General features: G+C 35.4%; 1 protein-coding gene across 4 annotated transcripts in view; it reads right to left on the bottom strand.

Annotated features, from left to right (window-relative positions):
- LNPK (lunapark, ER junction formation factor) overlaps positions 1–20,072 on the bottom strand; it is a 92,413-nt gene that overhangs the window by 45,686 nt on the left and 26,655 nt on the right. For all 4 annotated transcript variants that reach the window (XM_006066098.3, XM_006066097.4, XM_006066095.4 and 1 more), the window contains 3 exons: positions 16,021–16,061; positions 4,885–4,968; positions 4,754–4,805 (listed from right to left, as the gene is read on the bottom strand). In XM_006066098.3, coding sequence (XP_006066160.1) covers positions 4,754–4,805; positions 4,885–4,968; positions 16,021–16,061 — 177 coding nt within the window. The remainder of the gene's footprint in view (positions 1–4,753; positions 4,806–4,884; positions 4,969–16,020; positions 16,062–20,072) is intronic.

The following is a 20,072-nucleotide window of genomic DNA, read 5'->3' as shown; positions in this document are numbered from 1 at the left end:
CACACCAGTATTCCTACCTGCAGAATCTGATGGACAGAGGAGCCTGATGGGCTACAGTCCATGAGGTAGCAAACACTCAGACACAACTGAAGCAACTTAGCACGCATGCCAATGCAGGAAACACGGGTTCAGTCTCTGGGTTGGGAAGATCTCTTGGAGGAGGAAATGGCAACCCACTCTAGTATTCTTGCCTGGAAAATCCTATGGACAGAGGAGACTGACAGGTTGAAGTCCATGGAGTCACAAAGAGCCAGACACAACGAAGTGACTGAGCATGCATGCACACATACTAATCAAAATAGTGCAGTGCTCACAAAAGCAGTCACATAGATCAGTGGAATGGAACAAAGCTCAGGAATAAGCCATGATTAGAGTCAATTAATCTATAACAAAGGAGGCAAAAATATCAAGTGGTGAAAGTCTCTTCAATAAATAGTGTTGGGAAAATTGGACAGTTAAACGCAAAAGAATCAAACTAGACCACTTTCTTATACCATATACAAAAATAAATACAAAAAAAAATACAAAATGGATTAAAGACTAAAAATATAAAACCCCTGTAAGAAAACATAGGCAATAAATCCAGACAACAGTATATCTTTTTGTATCTATCTCCTCAGGCAAGGGAAACAAAAGCAAGAATAAACAAACAGGACTAATAAAACTAAAAACTTATGCATAGCAAAGAAAAACAACAACAAAAGAAAAAGGCAACCTTTTTATTGGGAAAAGATATTTGCAAGTGATATATCCAACAAAGGGCTAATATACAAAATATACAAATAATATACACAACGCAGCATCAAAAAACCAAGCAATCTGACTAAAAAATGGGCAGAGGAACAGAAGAGACATTTTTCCAAAGATGACACACAGATGACCAACAGAAACATGAAAAGTTGCTTAATGTCACTAATTATCAGGGAAATGCAAATCAAAATCACGATGAGGTATCACCTCACACGTATCAAAATGGCTATTACCAAAAAGACAACAAATAAAAAGCACTGACAAAGAGAAAAAGGAACCCTCACATGTTGGTGGGATAAATTGCTGCAGCCACTATAGAAAACAATATGAAAGTTGCTCAAATAATAAAAAAGAACAACCAGACAATCCTGCAATTCCACTCCTGGGTTTCTATTTGAAGAAAACAAAAACACTAATTTGAAAAGATATATGCACACCTATGTTCATGGCAATATTATGTCAAATAGCAAGATATGGAAGCAGACTGTGTCCACCCATAGATAGATAAAGAAAATATGGTATACATTTATGTATACAATGGACTACTACTCAGCCATAAAACAGAATGAAATCTTGCCATATGCAACAACATGAATGGACCTATGGGTCATTCTGGTAAGTGAAGTAAGTCAGGCAAAGAAAGGTAAAAACCAGATGATTTCACTTATATGTCATACCTATAAACCAAAACGAACAAACAAAACAGAAACAGACTCAGATACAGAGTACAAACTGGTAGTTGCCAGAGAAATAGGGAGTTGGCAAATGGTCAAAACAGGTGAAGGAGATTAAAAGGTACAAACATCCAGTCACATAATAAATAAGTTCTGAGGATATAATATAATGTACAGCATGAAGAATATAGTCAATAATATTATAATAACTTTGTATGGTGACAGATGATTGCTATACTTTCTAAGGAGAGCATTTTTAATGCATATAAATGTTGAATCACTATGTTGTACACCTGAAACCAATACTGTATGTCAACTATACTTCAATAACTTTTTAAAAATAAACACAAGAGATAAAAAGGGGGTAGGAGGCTGGCAGTCAGGTTAGTATTATGTCAGTAAATACTATATTCCTTTTAGTGCTAAACCTAAACAAATCAAAAAATACTATTCACAAATTTTATAATAAATCTTAGTATAATATACATTGTGTTAAGTCACTTCAGTCACGTTCAACTCTTTTCGACTCTATGGACTATAGCCCACCAGGCTTCTCTATCCATGGGCTTCTCCAGGCAAGAATACTGCAGTGAGTTGCCACGCCCTCCTCCAGGGCATCTCCCGACCCAAGGATTGAACCCACATCTCTTACATCTCCTGCACTGGCATGCAGGTTCTTTACCACTAGCGCCTCCTGGGAAGCCCATAATATGTATCATTTACACCTAATAATAAAAAATGAGAGAAAGCTATCTATTATACATGAATCTAAGTTCTGGTTTAGTAAGCATTAAAGAAAGATAGTAAAATAAGGACACCCCAATTAGATTCAGTTTGGAGAGCAGATCTGTTCAAGGGCCACATAATGTACATACAAACACCCTTTAGTAGTTTTTCCCCTTTCCTATCATATAAGCTCAGAAATAGGTGAAAGAAACAAAAGCAAAAAAAAGGAGGAGGGAAGAGAAAAGAATAACAGGGAGGGAGGGAGGGAGGAAAAAAGGAAGGGAGGGAGGGACGAATAATGGTTTAAAGCAAAGAAATAAACACAAGTTTAAACTCACAGAAACACAGAACTTAAACATAAATAAAATGTATGACTAAGTCACCTATCAAAATAACAGTAATAAGATCAAAGTAACATGAAAACTGTAATTCTCAATAAGGGGAATAAAGTTGAGATATAGTTTATAATTTTTTTTAAATAAGGGGAAAAATTTCAAATAGTAATTAATATCTACAGACCTGGAAAAGTTACAAATACTAGAATAGCATACCCCAGAAAAAATACTTTAAAAAATAGATTATAAGCTTCTTAAGGTCAAAAGCCATACTATATTCATCTCTTTATTTCCCCTGGTGTCTACACATAAGAGTTATTTAATACATTTTTTTAAGTGAACAATTCATTTGTATTATAGCTAAATGTTAATTTTGCCTAAAAGAATATCCAAAAATAGTGCTTCAGGAATCCAAATCAGAGAGACCAGAGACGGTTTTTCTATAGTTACAATATGACATCAGAAGAAAAAAAGTTTGAGTTTCAAAAGTTTCTAAGGAAAGATAAGTTCAGATTCTTAAATGAATTAATGCTGCCTAATTATTAATAAATGCTTAAGAAAGTCATACATATGTTCTTTTATAATGAGAGAAAATAGATTTAAAGTAACAGCATCAGCTTTCTGCAAAATATCACATTTTAAAAATATATTCATGAAGGTTATTTCAAAAGTATTTTTGTAAAGTTAGTTAATAGTTATATAAGTAAAAAGTATAGAAACCTGGCCTGCAGGCCACAATATTTTTTATAATTTCTAGTAAGAAGTATAAATTGTAAAAAAATTTAAACTGATTATGAAAGTAGGTGTTACACTGTAAATAATTTTCTTTTCTTCGGCCATGCCATGAAGCTTGCTGGATCTTAGTTCCCCAGCCAGAGACTGAACCCATACCCCCTGCAGTGGAAGTACAGAGTCCTAACCACTGGACCACCAGGGAATTCCCTAAAATTAATTTATTTTAATCATCTTTAAACTTTAACATAACTTTTGATAAACTTCTATATTCATCAAAAGAGCAGGCTAATATTTATATTAACCAGAATTCTACTTATGAAAGATGGCAAAGATGAGATTCTTTCCACATTCCTCCATCAATTAGAACACCTAAAACTATTAAGGCTTATTAATACCCCTGGTCACTGTGGAAATTAATAAAAGTACTGACTTCTCAAAGTTCTAAATATCACCCTAACTTATAAACCAGGCTCCAATTCTGATGATTTATAAGAGTAAAAATTAAATACAGTATATTCTGTATTGCAACAAAAGCCTTACAAACTAGACATACCTCATTTTACAGTGTTTCACTTTATTGTGCTTTATGTATACTGAGTTCGTTTTTTATTTTCTTTTTTTTACAAAATAAACTATACAAATTTAAGGTTTATGGCAACTCTGCATTATCAGATGATGATTAGCATTTTTTAGCAACAAAGTATTTTTTAATTAAGGGATATACATTTTTTTTCTTCACATATTGCTATTGCACACTTAATAGACTACATTATGGTGTAAACATAACTTTATACCAGGAAACCAAAAAATTCATGTGACTCACTTTATTATGATATTTACTTTTGGGGGTGGTCTGGAACCAAACCTGCAATATCTCTGAGGTATGTCTATGTATTATTATATTCTAGAGACAAGAACAAAAAGGGAAGCCAGTGCAAACTCAAAAATATCTTTTTACACACTAGTCATGGGAATTCTTTATATAATCACTTAATATTTTTTAAATTACGTAATATTTAATGATATAATAGTAATGGTTTCACTAGTAATCTGGCAATATAACCTCAAAAAGAAAGAGTTAATGCTATTATATAGCAGTAATTCAATATTCTTCTCATTTCTAAATTATTTTCCTCTTCCTAACTAAAAGTGTTATTTTAGAAGAAACTCAAATTTGACAAAAATCTTCATTTAATTTCCTCAAAAATAAATCAGAAAAATGTAGGAATTTTCATAATAGCAGATATTCCATGAGGCTCTTATTTAAAGGGGGGGAAATTACAAAATATTGGTGAAATCACTTAAATTTCAAAAGACTGTAACCAATTATATATTTAATCTCAATAGATAACATCTTTAATGAAAATGAAATAAACTTACTGCCATCTACTTTAAGTCATATCTCAAATAACCAAATACAAATTAATATAAAAGCATTTTACATTTTTTCACACCTCTATTACACTTTTGAACTCACTTGGGTAAACAGGGATCTTTCCAACAGCAGCAGCAGTTTCTACAAAGTTTATTTACCTTGTCCAGGTCTTGGAGTTACAGGTGCTCCAGCAGACGGTGGCTCAAACTCCTATCAAATACAGTAATGTTATTACAGTGTTCTACTATAAGGGGCAATTTATAATAAAATGGTGATATCACAGCCTTACCTTTGCTTTCTTTGAATCTGGATCAAACCTTTCAAGAATTAATTTAGCTGTTTTATAAGTTTCTTTTTCCATGACTTCTTCAAGCTGCAAACAAAAATTTCCACAAATTGTCACATTTTAAAACATTCATACACTACATATTTTTATAAGTCCTATTCAAAAAGTATTGAAGTACAAGGCTTAAAATAAATAGCACATAATACATCCAGATAGCACGAAAGACTTCCTACATTCAAATAATAAAATTCAGAATTTAAAATGGCTTTTAACCTCTAATATGCTACTTGTATTTAACAGCTTTACTACAAGGAAATACCAAATATTGCTAATTGTTTACGTATAATGAGGAGAATAATTACATGCACCAACTTCAATAATGGAATGTGCAAAAATCTATCAGCCATCATTATTGGAAGTTATTAGACATGACAAGCAAATGACAGGCAATTCCTCAGATTTATTTCCTCATAGCACTTAATGCTATTAATTTAAAGAAGGTCGTTAGCCAAGAGCTTTACAAAATAAAATCTCTGTGCCAATTAGCTGCTGTCAGCATCGATTTTAGATTATTTATTAGCAGAAGCAATTAGCTTGCTGCAAAATTCAGTGAAAACTCAGTAACTGGGAGAACAGCCATGCTCTCTCATGGAATTTGCTCAAATGACTTTAAAAGGTGAAGCTCTCCCTTTTTTACTTAGATTCAAACAACTTTAGAGGTAAAAAACAGAACACAGTAAGAATTTAAGTAAAAATTTTACTGAGTTCTATGCTCACACTAGTGACTATATTTAAAGCACTTCATTATTATAGCATTTTATTTACAATGCACTCAAGTCACTTTATGGCTTAATATGTGGGTTTAATTTCAAAAGTAATCACTAGTAAAGCATCATTTTAGCAGTTAAAGCCCAATACCAGAAAAAGTTTTACTTTAATGCAAGACAGTCATAATTATGACAGATAGCTAATATACAGAATGAAAATTCTTTTGCAAAACTTGGAAGAGGAATTTTCCTTTTCAGTGACCACTAACAGCCACTTAGATTCATTAAATGTCATGTTTATTACAAAGGACATTTATTTTAAAATGCAAAGCAGAGCACATTTACCAAGTTAAACTATAACTAAAATATGCTGCCACAACAGCAGTTAATAGATTTCTCATTAAAAACTCAATATAATATTTAAGAAGTAAAAGTGCTTAGATGAATTATTTATTAATCTTGGTTTAGTGAAACTAAAACATTTTTCTAATTATTTCAAAATTATCATAAAGTCTTAAAACAAGCACATCTAAATTTCTGATGTAAAGAAAATGTTTGTAACATTACTTCTTTGCTAATGCTAAGTCACTTCAGTCGTGTCCGACTGTGCGATCCCATAGACGGCAGCCCACCAGGCTCCCCCATCCCTGGGATTCTTCAGGCAAGAACAATGGAGTGGGTTGCCATTTCCTTCTCCAATGCATGAAAGTGAAAAGTGAAAGTGAAGTCACTCAGTCGTGTCCAACTCGTAGCAACCCCATGGACTGCAGCCTACCAGGCTTCTCCGTCCATGGGATTCTCCAGGCAGGAGTACTGGAGTGGGGTGCCATTGCCTTCTCTGAACATTACTTCTTTAGGGCTGGGGAAAAACTGGGAATGGGGACAGGAGGCAAGACATGATCTATCCCCAAATTAACATAATCTACATGAAATAGCAAAGAACTGAATCCCTGACCTCTACAAATTGATTGATAGTCCAGACCACTGTTATAACAACAGAATTATATGTAATAATGAAAGTGGTTTATATGTACACAATACAATAGCTACAATACTATATGTGATAAATGATCACTTAAAATATTGCTTGTACAACTAAGGAACCCAACTGTAGCTTTTATTCTACTTTGTACTCAGTCACCCAGTCATGTCCAATTCTTTGGGACCCCATGTACTGCAGCCTGCCAGGCTCTTCTGTCCATGGGATTCTCCAGCAAGAGTACTGGAGTGGGGTGCCATTTCCTCCTCCAGGGGATCTTCTTCCTCACCAGGGATAGAACCTGCATCTCCAGCATCTCCTGCACTGGCAGGTGGGTTCTTCACCACTAGGACCACCTGCTGCTGCTGCTGCTGCTGCTAAGTAGCTTCAGTTGTGTCCGACTCTGTGCGACCCCATAGACGGAAGCCCACCAGGCTCCCCCTGGGATTCTCCAGGCAAGAACACTGGAGTGGGTTGCCATTTCCTTCTCCAATGCGTGAAAGCGAAAAGTGAAAATGAAGTCGCTCAGTCGTGTCCAACTCTTAGCGACCCCATGGACTATAGCCTACCAGGCTCCTCCGTCCATGGGATTTTCCAGGCAAGAGTACTGGAGTGGGGTGCCATTGCCTTTTCCACCTAGGAAGCCTCTTTATCCTACTCCAAATAACATAAATTTTAAAAGCTACATGGGTCTAGTGGCTGATTTGGACAGCACAATTCTAAAGTAAGACTACAGCTAGGTTTAAAAAGAAGATTAGTTACAACTGTGATCTTTAAAACAATACACAAAACTAAAAACTAAAATGTCACTTTAACAAACGATTGTAGCTCCTAGTACATCATTCAGCAAATATTCATGCTTATGCCTATGTACATTAAAGTATCTTAAAATCATTTTAAAAAGCAAAAAATACAAATCCATTCTCTTTTGCATTTCAGTTCAGTTCAGTCGCTCAGTCGTGTCTGACTCTTTGCGACCCCATGAACCGCAGCACACCAGGCCTCCCTGTCCATCACCAACTCCCAGAGTCTACCCAAACCCGTGTCCATCGAGTCGGTGATGCCATCCAACCATCTCATCCTCTGTTGTCCCCTTCTCCTCCTGCCCTCGATCTTTCCCAGCATCAGGATCTTTTCAAATGAGTCAGCTCTTCACATCAAAAATCTTTTTTCTTGTAATAGCTTAATTAACACATTTATTCCTACTACATTTTAAGCAAATAATCTGTTTCATATAGAGAGACATCTGATCAGTGGGAAGAATACAAACTTGAAACCACAGCATCAGAAAAGATCTAGGTTCAAAGTACATTTCTATTCTTAAATAGCTATAGAAAGACTTTAAGCAAATCTGTTAGCCCCAGTTTCTCCTTTTGTAAAGCTGAAGATATAATACTATTTTCTCATAACACTGCTGTGCAATTTAAATAATATAGGAGAGTCTACAATAGCACCTAACACAAAACACACAATCTTCAGAGATTACTTCAGTTTTTCAGAGTGGATCTGAAACAAGGTTTCAAACACGTTTTCAAGTTCCAACATATTAATACCAGGACTCAGCAATGAGAAATTGAATTCTCAGAATACCCAAAATTATAAATTACTCTGTATTCTTCAAAATAATAAAATAATAATGAATGATGTAACAAAGAATGGATTACTTTCCTGTGATATGATTATATTGAAAGTTCCAGAGTTTTTTATTTAATACAGAGAGGGAGTCCCTGGTTCAGTTCGATTGCTCAGTCATGTTCGACTCTTTGCGACCCCATGGACTGCAGCACGCCAGGCCACTCTGTCCATCACCAACTCCAGGAGTTTACTCAAACTTATGTCCATTGAGTCGGTGACGCCATGCAACCATCTCATCCTCTGTTGTCCCCTTCTCCTCCTGCCTTCAATCTTTCCCAGCATCAGGGTCTTTTCAAATGAGTCAGCTCTTCACATCAGGTAGCAAAAGTATTGGCATTTCAGCTTCAGCATCAGTCTTCAAATGAATATTCAGGACTGATTTCCTTTAGGATGGACTGGTTGGATCTCCTTGTTGTCCAATGGACTCTCAAGAGTCTTCTCCAACACCACAGTTCAAAAGCATCAATTCTTTGGTGCTCAGCTTTCTTTATCATCCAACTCTCACATTCATACATGACCACTGGGAAAACCATAGCTTTGACCTTTGTTGGCAAAGTAATGTTTCTGCTTTTTAATATGTTGTCTAGGCTAGTCATAGTTTTTCTTCCAAGGAGCAAGCATCTTTTAATTTCGTGGCTGCCGTCACCATCTGCAGTGATTTTGGAGCCCAAAAGAATAGTCTGTAACTGTTTCCCCATCCCTGATGCTCTGTGGTAAAGAATCCACCTACCAATGCAGGAGATACAGGTTTGATCCCTGGTCCAGGAAGCTTCCACATGCCACGGGGTAGCTAAGCCTGTGCACCGTAAGAACTGAACCTGTGCTATAGAGCTGGGAGCTGCAACTACTGAGCCCATGTACCACAAATACTAAAGCCTGAGCCTGTGTTCCTCAATGAGAGAAGCCACAGCAATGAGAAGCCTGTGTACTGCAAGTAGAAAGTAGCCTCCATTTGCAACAACTAGAAAAAAGCCTGTGCAGCAACAAAGACCCAGCACAGCCAAAAATTTAAATAAACAATATAAAAAAGAGAAAAATAAACACAAGATTGCTTATTTATTATGACTCAACATAATTTTGGCAAGCTTATATATTTTGAGAACATATAAATTTATTTCTACTTGATACAGAATTTCATCAGAGAACACTAAAAGAAGGGAACACTAACACAAAATAAATAGTCAATTTTTTTTATTTTGAGAGATAACTCTACAATATTTAAATTATAATTCTTGAAATAAAATTTTAAAACACACAAAGCATTAATTGCCCTATCCAATATTCTTGATGCTTGTTTCATAATGAATATTCCACACGTAGAAAAATGTCTTTTGGGGTTTCCCTGGTGGCTCAGTGGTAAAGAATCCACCTACCAATGCAGGAGACACAGATTCAATCCCTGAGTCGGGAAGATCCCACATGCCTCAGAGCAACTAAGACCACGTACTACAACTACTGAGGCTGTGTTCCAGAGCCCAGGAGCCACATCTACTGAGCCCACATGCCTTACAGCCCATGCTCCATAACAAGAGAAGCCACTGCAATGAGAAGCCTGCATACTGCACCTAGAGAGCAGCCCCCGCTTGCCATAACTAGAGAAAAGCCCGCACAGCAACAAAGACCCAACACAGCCAAAAATATATTAAAAAATAAAATTTTTAAAAAGAGAAAAATGTATTTTGGACTTCCCTGGTGCTCCATTTGTTAAGAATCCTCCTGCCAATGCAGGGGACACCAGTTTGATCCCTGGTCTGGGACGATCCCACATGCTACAGAGCAACTAAGCCGAAGCACCACAACCAATGAAGCCCACAAACTGCAGCTACTGAAGACCGCATGCCCGAGAGCCCAACAACAAGAGAAGCTACTGCAACCAGAAGCCCACACACTACAATGAAGAGCAGCCCCTGCTCACTGCAACTAGAGAAACCACACACACAGCAAGGAAGACTCAGTGCAGCAGAAAATAAACACATAACATTTTCTTTAAAAACGTCTTTTGTTTTGCATTGACTTTGGTCAAATTATTAAGAGTATGTCCAAAAGCATCTTCAATTCACAGCTTTAGGGTACATGTTTCACATTTAAACACATATTTTAAAAATGATAAAATAATGTCTTGCTGTTGTTGTTCAGTCTTTCAGGCATGTCCAACTCTTTGCAACTCCATGGACTGCAGCATGCCAGGATTCTACCCTTCATCATCTCACAGAGTTTGCTCAAACTAATGGCCATTGAATCAGTGACACCATCCAACTATCTCATCCTCTGTTGTCCCCTTCTCCTCCTGCCTTCAATCTTTCCCAGCATCAGGGTCCTTTCCAATGAGTCGGCTCTTCTCATCAGATGGCCAAAGTATTGGAGCTTCAGCTTCAGCATCAGTCCTGCCAATGAATATTCCGGGTTGATTTCCTTTAGGATTAACTGATTTGATCTCCTTGCTGTCCAAGGAGCTCTAAAGAGTCTTCTCCAGCACCACAGTTCAAAAGTGTCAATTCTTCCACATTCATCCTTCTTTATGGTACAACTCTCACATCCATACATGACTACTAGAAAAATCATACCTTTGACTATATGCATCTTTGTCAGCAAACTGATGTCTCTGCTTTTTAATACATTTTTAGGTATGTCATAGCTTATATTTCAAGGAGCAAGCATCTTTTAATTTCATGGCTGCAGTCACCAATCACAGTGATTTTGGAGCCCAAAAAAAATAAAGTCTCTCACTGTTTCCATTGTTTCCTGATCTATTTGCCATGAAGTGATGAGACCAGTTGCCATGATCTTCATTTTTTGAATGTCGAGTTTTAAGCCAGTTTTTTCACTCTCCTCTGTCACCTTCATCAAGAGGCTCTTCAGTTCCTCTTTGCTTTCTGCCATTAGGGTGGGTGTCATCTGCCTATCTGAGGTTATTTATATCTCTTCTGGCAATCGTGATTCCAGGTTGAGCTCCATCCAGCCTCATTTCACATGATGTACTCTGGATATAAGCTAAAAAAGCAGGGTGATAATATACAGCCTTGACATACTTCTTTCCCAATTTTGAACCAGAAAATATTGTCTGCTTATCCTGATTTTAGTTTTGCTGTTGAAATCAATATTTTTTTAATAATTCAGATTTTAAATTATTTTTTGATTTCACATAGGCATATTTCACAATAACACTAACTTCTCTCTCTGTATTTCTTCTGTTAAAGTATTAACAAAGATATGTAGCCTATAGTGAATATTCAAACACTGGAAAATGCCAGCAAATATTACTGGGTAATATAAAAATGTAACATTTGAAACTTCTATTGAGGTTAATAGCCCCACTCAGAATCATATGCTAAAATTGTCAATTTAAGGACTTCTTTTGCTTTCAAAATTTATTTCATGGAATGTCACTTTGTACAGGATTCTGTGCAGAGTATACTACAGTATACTGTGAGTGACATTCCATGAAATAAACTTTGGAAGCAAAAGAAGTCCTTAAAAAATAATAAATAAACTTACTAACATTTATTTGTAAGAATAACTCACTATTATAAGAGACAAGGCCCATAACATACTTATAACACAGCCACAAAAGCAAGACTAAGTAGATTGTGCCACTTCTCTTCTATGTGCTTCTGTCCTGTCACCTGAAACATCCACATTAACCTACAGCTCAGCATGTCAGCTGTTTTTGCTCCTGCTTTCAATTGGCAGTGGATTCTTTTAAACCCGTAACATTTGTAGTGATTGTTGAGTTTTAATTCTCAGAGAATTATAATACTTATTCCCATGTTCCCAATTTCTCAAACGATTCTCCTCAGGACTTGGAAAAATATAAATTGCATGAGAAATGCCAGGAAGGACTTACCACACAGAAATACCTGTACTACTCAGAAAAAAGCACAGAATTTTCGTGAAGCCACTTAAAGAGGTCATTTTGACTCATGTTTTGCTGGATTTTGACTTTGAACTGTTTTAACGGAATGCTCATGGATACAGACGGATTATCTGTTGAACAGTGATTTTTTTTAAACTAAAAGTTAAAAAAAAAAAAGACCACAAAATATGTGAGTGGCAAAATGTTCACATCTAGACTTGGGAGACTTTTTAGGTAACTAAAGATTAATTCCTAGCTTTATTTTAGTAAGTAAATACTTAGATTAAGTCCTTAGATTTAAAACATTGTTTTAAAAGATTGTTCTTACTCATTTTCCTTTCTAAGTAATTTTTAATCAATTGATAATTCATGTTTACTGTTACAAATTACACTTTCACATATTACAAATTACATTACAGATTATCCAGATTAAAGAGATGCACCCCTGAGGAAACCACCTTCAATAAAATGTCAAGTAGTAAATACAATTTATATTAATTTTTTTAATGAAAGAGTTAAGAGTTGGGTAGTTTTAAACTAATAGGTATTTGTCATGTCAGTATATTTAAAGCTATAAATGTAGGGTAAAACATTTGGTTACATTTTGTTTTCGCTGAAAAGCAATGTTCCTTCTTTCTCATTACCAGTACAATCATTAGCTAACACTGTGCTCCTTACAAATTCACCCTTTAACACGCATTGTTCTAAACAAAATATAAAGTACTTCTGAAACAAAGCAGCTCTGTTGAGGGCTTGAGCATTAAAGACAAGGGACTAGTTCCCAATAGCAACAGTACTGTAACCTCTAACAATCAATTTAACGCAAACTGTGTTCCCTTAGAGTGCAGCCAACTTATTTTTCTCTAATCATACTGCAAGAGAAATGCCATTCTGAACTATTCTGTAATACTGATGCCTCATAAACCATTTATACATACAAAACAATTGAACTTTGAACTGAATTTCCCAACTGGCAGACCTAGATGCACATTTTCTATTTTGCAATTCCATCAAGGGTTATTTAAGAAGTAAATAGCTTAGTTTGCTCTCTCATAGAATTTTCTAAGTCTTCTGTTCCTCTACTGATAATTTTTCCCCAATCATATATGTTCTCTAAGATTCTGTTTTCTGGTCATGTAATTCCACTGACATTGAATCAGCTTCTCATCACTTAGAACTTCTCTTTTTTCCTTTTTTCTTTTGTCTTCCTCTTTGCCTTTTCTTTGTTAATCAGTATTTCTCCATTTTGGTACAAGTAGGGCTTGGCTTTCATCAACACTATCAGATCTTCTTCATCACATCAGCAAACCAAACTAATCATATCACAACTTCTATATTATTGAGAATCGTTGGCATTTCCTCATTTTGAACTTCTGGCTGTTCCATAACATGCAAAATGCCAGAAATATAATAAGATACAATGGGAATATGTTTACAACTCAATTTAGGACCATCAAAAATGTCAATGCAATTTTGATAAATACCTCACAGAACACTGAGAAACATCAAACAAAAAAAGATTAAGGAATCCTTTCAAAATTAAAGCTTCTTTATTTTTCAGGTACGTAAATCCCTTGACTAGTGTCTTTTCTTATCAATTCACAGAACAATTTTTAACATTAACCTTAACCTTCATAACTTTTATTAGTTTCATCCATAATTGTTACTTATTACATTGTTGTTGTTGTTGTTCAGCTGCTAAGTAGTGTCTGACTCTTTGCCACTCCATGGACTACAGGACACCAGGCTCCTCTGTCGTCCACTATCTCCCTGAGTTTGCTCAAATTCGTGTCCATTGAGCCGGTGATGTCATCCAACCATCTTCTCCTCTGACACCCTCTCTCTTCTCCTTTTGCCTTCAATCTTTCCCTCAATCAGGGTCTTTTCCAATGAGTCAGTTCTTCGTATCAGGCGGCCAAAGTATTGGAGCTTCGGCTTCAGCCTCAGTCCTTTCAATGAATATTTAGGGTTGATTTCCTTTAGAATTGACTGGTTTGCTCTCCTTGCAGTTTAAGGAACTCTCAAGAGTCTTCTTCAGCAACAGTTTGAAAGCATCAATTCTTCAGTGCTTAGCCTTCTTTCTGGTCCAACTCTCACATCAGTATGTGACTACTAGAAAAAACCATAGCTTTGACTACACTGACCTTTGTCAGCAAAGTGATGTCTCTGCTCCTTAACAGGCTATCTAGGTTTGTCACAGCTTTTCTTCCAAGGAGCAAGCATTTTTTAATTTCATGGCTGAAGTCACCATCCGCAGTGATTTTGGAGCTCAAGAATATAAAATTTGTTACTGCTTCCTCTTTCTCCCCTTCTATTTGCCATGAAATGATGGGACCAGATGCCATGATCTTAACTTTTTTTAATGTTGAGTTTCAAGCCACCTTTTTTACTCTCCTCTTTCATCCTCATCAAGACAGTCTTTAGTTCTTCTTAAACTTCTGCCATTAGAGTGGTATCACCTGCATATCTGATGCTGCTGGTATTTCTCCTAGCAATCTTGATTCCAGCTTCTGATTTATTCAGCCCAGCATTTCACATGATGTACTCTGCATATAAGTTAAATAAGGAGGGTGACAATATACAGCCTTGTCATACTCCTTTCCCAATTCTGAACCAGTCAGTTCTAACTGTCACTTCTTGACCTGCATACAGGTTTCTCAGGAGGCAGGTAAAGTGATCTGGTACTCCTATCTCTTTAAGAATTTTCCACAGTTTGTTGTGATCCACACAGTCAAAGGCTTTAGCAGAGTCAATAAAGCAGAAATAGATGTTTTTCTAGAATTCCTTTGCTTTCTCTATGATCCAACGGATGCTGCCAATTTGATCACTGGTTCTTCTGCCTTTTCTAAATCCAGCTTGTACAACTGCAAGTTCTCAGTTCACATACTGCTGAAGTCTAGCCTGAGGGATTTTGAGCATTATCTTGCTAGCATGTGAAATAAGAGCAACTGTATGGTAGTTTGAACATTCTTTGGCACTGTCCTTCTTAGGATTGGAATGAAAATGGACCTTTTCCAGTCCTGTGGCCTCTGCTGAGTTTTCCAAATTTGCTGGCATATTGAATGCAGCACTTTAATAGCATCGGGTTTTAGGATTTTAAATAGCTCAGCTGGGACGTTAGACTAAATTACATTAAACTGATTTTGCATATGATTAAATATCATTAAATAAGTTTCCATATAACATGATACTCCTGTCAACTATCATTTTTATATTTCAAAAATAATTATGCAAAAAAAGTATATGTAAATTCAAGTCAAACACCAAGTTCAATTCACTTAGTAAAACTAATAAATATCAACCTCTAAATATCTGAAGTCCTTCCTCTCACTTGGTACTTGTCTTTCCAACCCATCTGAAGGATGCATTTAACTAGCCCCACAATAGATGCCCATGTAATTAGAACTGCTGATAGACAATGGAAGAAATCAAATAAGATATATTCTCTTCCCCACCCCCACCTTTTCTTTAGGGTTATTTTTCTTTTTTCATTGTTAAATTTCTTTTATAGCCAATCCTCTTGATTCCCCTCTCTCTTAGCCTTATTATGTCAAAAAAATCTGAGAACTGACATGATGTTTGGTCCTTTTTTGGCCCTAATAATAAATCTAGATATTCACCTTTTTACCCCTCTGCCTCATTTAGTGCTCCAAAATGATTCATTTACTAACTTCTCAGCTTCCAACTGACATGGACTCTGAGAATCTCATAAGTCCACCTAACTACTTTTTCCTGTCAATCATTATTTACTAGCAAAAATATTCATAATTTAGCTTCACCATTAAATTGCTATTTAAAAGCATACGTGTTCCTTGGAGAGTCATTACTTACAGCATATAAACATTAATTATTCAGTCCTTAATTCATTAGCTTTATACAAATTAACTTAAATAAATTTAACTTACTATTTTTTTCTTCTGGGATTTTAAATCATCCAATGCTTCATCTAGAAAACAAGATTTAAACCAAAACTAAATCAGATACTAAGATGCTCAAGATACAAGAAAAAAATCACGTCAAATGATATACATTAAGCAACTGCAAGAAAACATTCTCATTTTAGGATTTCTCACTGATGTGTACAAACAGAACTTATCTCATCTTTACCCACATATATTTTATATGTTTGCCTATATTATATACTACAAGCTCAGCTGGGAAAAAATGGACTTTACATAGAATAAAACACTTTTCCCAAATGTAAAAAAATATATTCTTTTAAATATTTTCAGAAACATTACTTTTTATAATTTCTCCTTCCTTTCAACATCCCACCCACTGATTCTCTTTTTATACATTGGTAATAAAAATGTTCTCTTTATTTATAAGGAAAGAACATTTTATTAAGCTATTTGATCTCAAGAAAATGAGCACTAAAAAGAAAACCTTTGCAAACCTACAGTATTATACCTGAGGAGGGACTTGAAAAGGAAGATGGTACTAATTACTTTTCAAAAATTAAACTTTTCCAAGATTTGCGTGCTTAGTTAGGTTGCATTGGTAGAACATAAACAATTATTTCAAAGGATATAATTTATGTAATTTATGAACATCAGTATCTGCTTTACAAATTTATTTTAGGTTTCTAGTTTTTCTCTAGAAATATTGAACTAGCATAAATAAGAATACTATCCCAGGGAGAAAAAAGAGACTTAAAACTTGATTTAAACATTTTACCACCATATGTAAAATAGATAGCCAATGGGAATTTGCTGTATGGCTCAGGAAACTCAAACAGGGGTTCTGTATCAATCTAGAGGGGTGGGATGGGGAGGGAGATGGGAGGGAGGTTCAAAAGGGAGGGGATATATGTATTCTATGGCTGCTTCAGGTTGAGGATTGACAGAAAACAACAAAATTCTGTAAAGCAATTATCCTTCAATTAAAAAATAAATTAATTTTTAAAAATTTTACCAAATAGAATTTAAATAATTGTTCTTAATTTTTCATTAAATTTACTTACAAAATTATCTCTTCATTGAAGTTTTGGAGTAGCAAACATCTAAATATCAATTCAAATAATATTATTTACATACAAATTCAAAGAAATATAAACTTCTGAAAAGATGATTTTACTATACTTTTTCCAAAATATATTAAGTAGTCTTTTATGTTATAGCTGACTTATTACTGAAAGGAAAAAAAAAACTGCTGACATCTTTAAAGAGAACAATCATCTTTACTTAGATAAAGTGAAGTCGAAAGTGAAGTCGCTCAGTTGTGTCCGACTCTTTGTGACCCCATGGACTGTAGCCTACCAGGCTCCTCTGTCCATGGGATTTTCCAGGCAATAGTACTGGAGTGGATTGCCATTTCCTTCTCCAGGGGATCTTCCCGACCCAGGGATTGAACCTGGGTCTCCCGCATTCTAGACAGACGCTTTACGGTCTGAGCCACCAGGGAAGCCCTTACTTAGATAAGACCAAGCCAAATATTTAGCCTCTAATGCAGAGATCAGCAAACTTTTTCTATAAAGGGCCAGACAGCAAATGGCTTTATGGACCAAAAGGCAAAATTAAGTAGGTAATTTTAAAGCAAAAGAGTAAATGAATTCCCACAAAACTTTTAATGACAAAATTCAAATATAATAATAATTGTGGTCAACTTTTGTAACATAGGTCTACCAATGAAAAGAAAAATTTTAGGAGGTAGGTGGGAGGATAACATTTCACTTAATTGAGATTCAAAATTAGTATCCCCTACCAACAAAAATGATTGCAAAAGTCAATCTGTTAGTTTATCTGTAATGAGATTTCACACATTTTATTTTTGAAAATTTTTTCACACAGATAGGTGCTGCTAAATATTTAAATCAATCGATAACCACATGATTTTAATTGAGCATATTCACTGTGTGAAGGGCATTTATAAAATTCTTTAGATTCTTCTCTTGATATTTGTCTTTATTATGTCACTGCAAATTAATCACTTTCAGTTAAATGGATTTTGAAATATGGAAATTTCCTTTGTACTTGCATGAGGTGTGAAAAACACTGCTGGAACTGCAGTTTGAACTCATATAATGTAGCTGCTACAAATCTGTGTGGGAATGGAGATCTTCTTAACTTTTCATAGCACTTTTTAAAAAATTATTTTGTCATTAAATTGTTATTTGCTTTCTAAATCACTTTTATAGCACTATAGGTTTCACATATGAGGACTGTTTCACCTTGTAATCTTAGGCTGAGTTCATTAAGAACCATTATCAAGTCTGCAAGACCTAATTTCCAAAGCCCAGTTCATTCACAGTGATTAAAGGCAGTTTGCCTCAGAAACATTTCAATCCTGGTCGAGCTCAAAATATCATAATAAAACTTTACTACTGTTACTAATCCATCCAACTGCTTCTATTTCCTTTATTTATTTGACTGTGTCGGGTCTTAGTTGTGGCACGCAGGATCTTCACTGCATCATGCAGGACCTTTTTTGCAGCGCACAGACTCCCTAGTTGTGGCCTGCAGGCTTAGTAGCTGCAGTGCATGGGCTTAACTGCCCTGTGGCAAATGGGATCTTGGTTTTCCAACTAGGGATTGAACCTGCACCCCGTGCATTACAAGGCAGATTCTTAACCACTGGGCTACCAGGGAAGTCCCCCCACTTCTATTTCTGATAAAAGATCAGATAACTGATGATGATTAAGTCTGTGAAAGCACATGAAGCTCCCCACTGACTATATGAGTTCAATAACCCATGACAGGTTCAAATATACTCTGCAAGTATTGATATCTGCTGTTGAGTAACACAGTAAATTACCATGGAATTTAAACACCTCACAGTTTCATGAGCTTTGTAAATTAATCCACTAAGCCTTTTTCTGCTTCACACATATTTTTACCACCAACAGTTGTAAATGAATCTCAGCAGAGTCCACTTCAGGTTGTATTAAATTAGTGCTTTTTCAACTTCTTTAAAAATATTCTCTCCCAGCATGTTCTACACAGACTGTTTACAGAGGCTAATTCTTTAGTCACATCAAGTTCAGTACTGACGCCTCAAGTAAACTAACTACAGTTGAGCTGTATCAGTAACATCTGTCAACTAATCAAGAACCAATGACAGGGAATTCCCTAGCAGTCCAGTGGTTAGGACTCAGCACTTTCACTGCAATGGTCCAGGTTCAATCTCTGATCAGGGAACTGATCCCACAAGCCAAATAGCGTGGCCAAAAAAGAAAAAAAAGAGCCAACTGACAATCACTTGAAATCATCTGTCTTGTTTTTAAATGAACTATGTTGCTTCCAGTGTTCTTAACTCTTCAACCAATCGTTCTTGCTAAAAAGGCTACTAGCCAAGCAAGGATTTTCCCTAAATACATGTTTTTCATCTGCTGCAATTACATAATTTAATTAACTCACAACTGGTAAATAGCTATCTTTACTTCAGAAATAAGCCACTGAGAAACTTACTTTGAAGTTCCATCTTCACTTTTTATTTTTATGAAGAAATTCTGCTATGATGAGATATCCCATTTTAAATGTTCTAATTTTTCTAACGTTGCTTTTCTGTGTGTTGGGAATATCATGATGAATAGTTAACATGGTAGTCAAAACATATGTGTATTCTTTTAGTATAATTATACCATCAATGCATAAAAAGCACAATGTTTTGTGTTTTGGTAATAATACATTCCACACTACTGTGAGACTGAAAGGAATAGATGCAACTAATAGAATAAATCAAAAGATGTTTAACTATATTTTACTCCCTAATAACATAAATTTTCTATAAAGATAACCAGTATAATTTCTCTTCACCTAAAGAAATGACTTATTTTGTGTACTGAGTAAAAAAAATTCTAAATGGACAAGACAGAAATAATACAACTGAAAAATAGAACCAGTTTGATCATTCATAAACTTTCTTATGCTTTAAAGTGAACAACTGCTCAATATTTACCACACTGTCATTTCAGTATACCATCTCATAGCTGTCATTCAATTACAAACCAACGCACCAT

The sequence above is a fragment of the Bubalus bubalis genome, chromosome 2 (assembly GCF_019923935.1).
Source record: "Bubalus bubalis isolate 160015118507 breed Murrah chromosome 2, NDDB_SH_1, whole genome shotgun sequence".
Lineage (NCBI taxonomy): Eukaryota > Metazoa > Chordata > Mammalia > Artiodactyla > Bovidae > Bubalus > Bubalus bubalis.
This window is presented reverse-complemented; position numbering and strand designations above follow the sequence as displayed.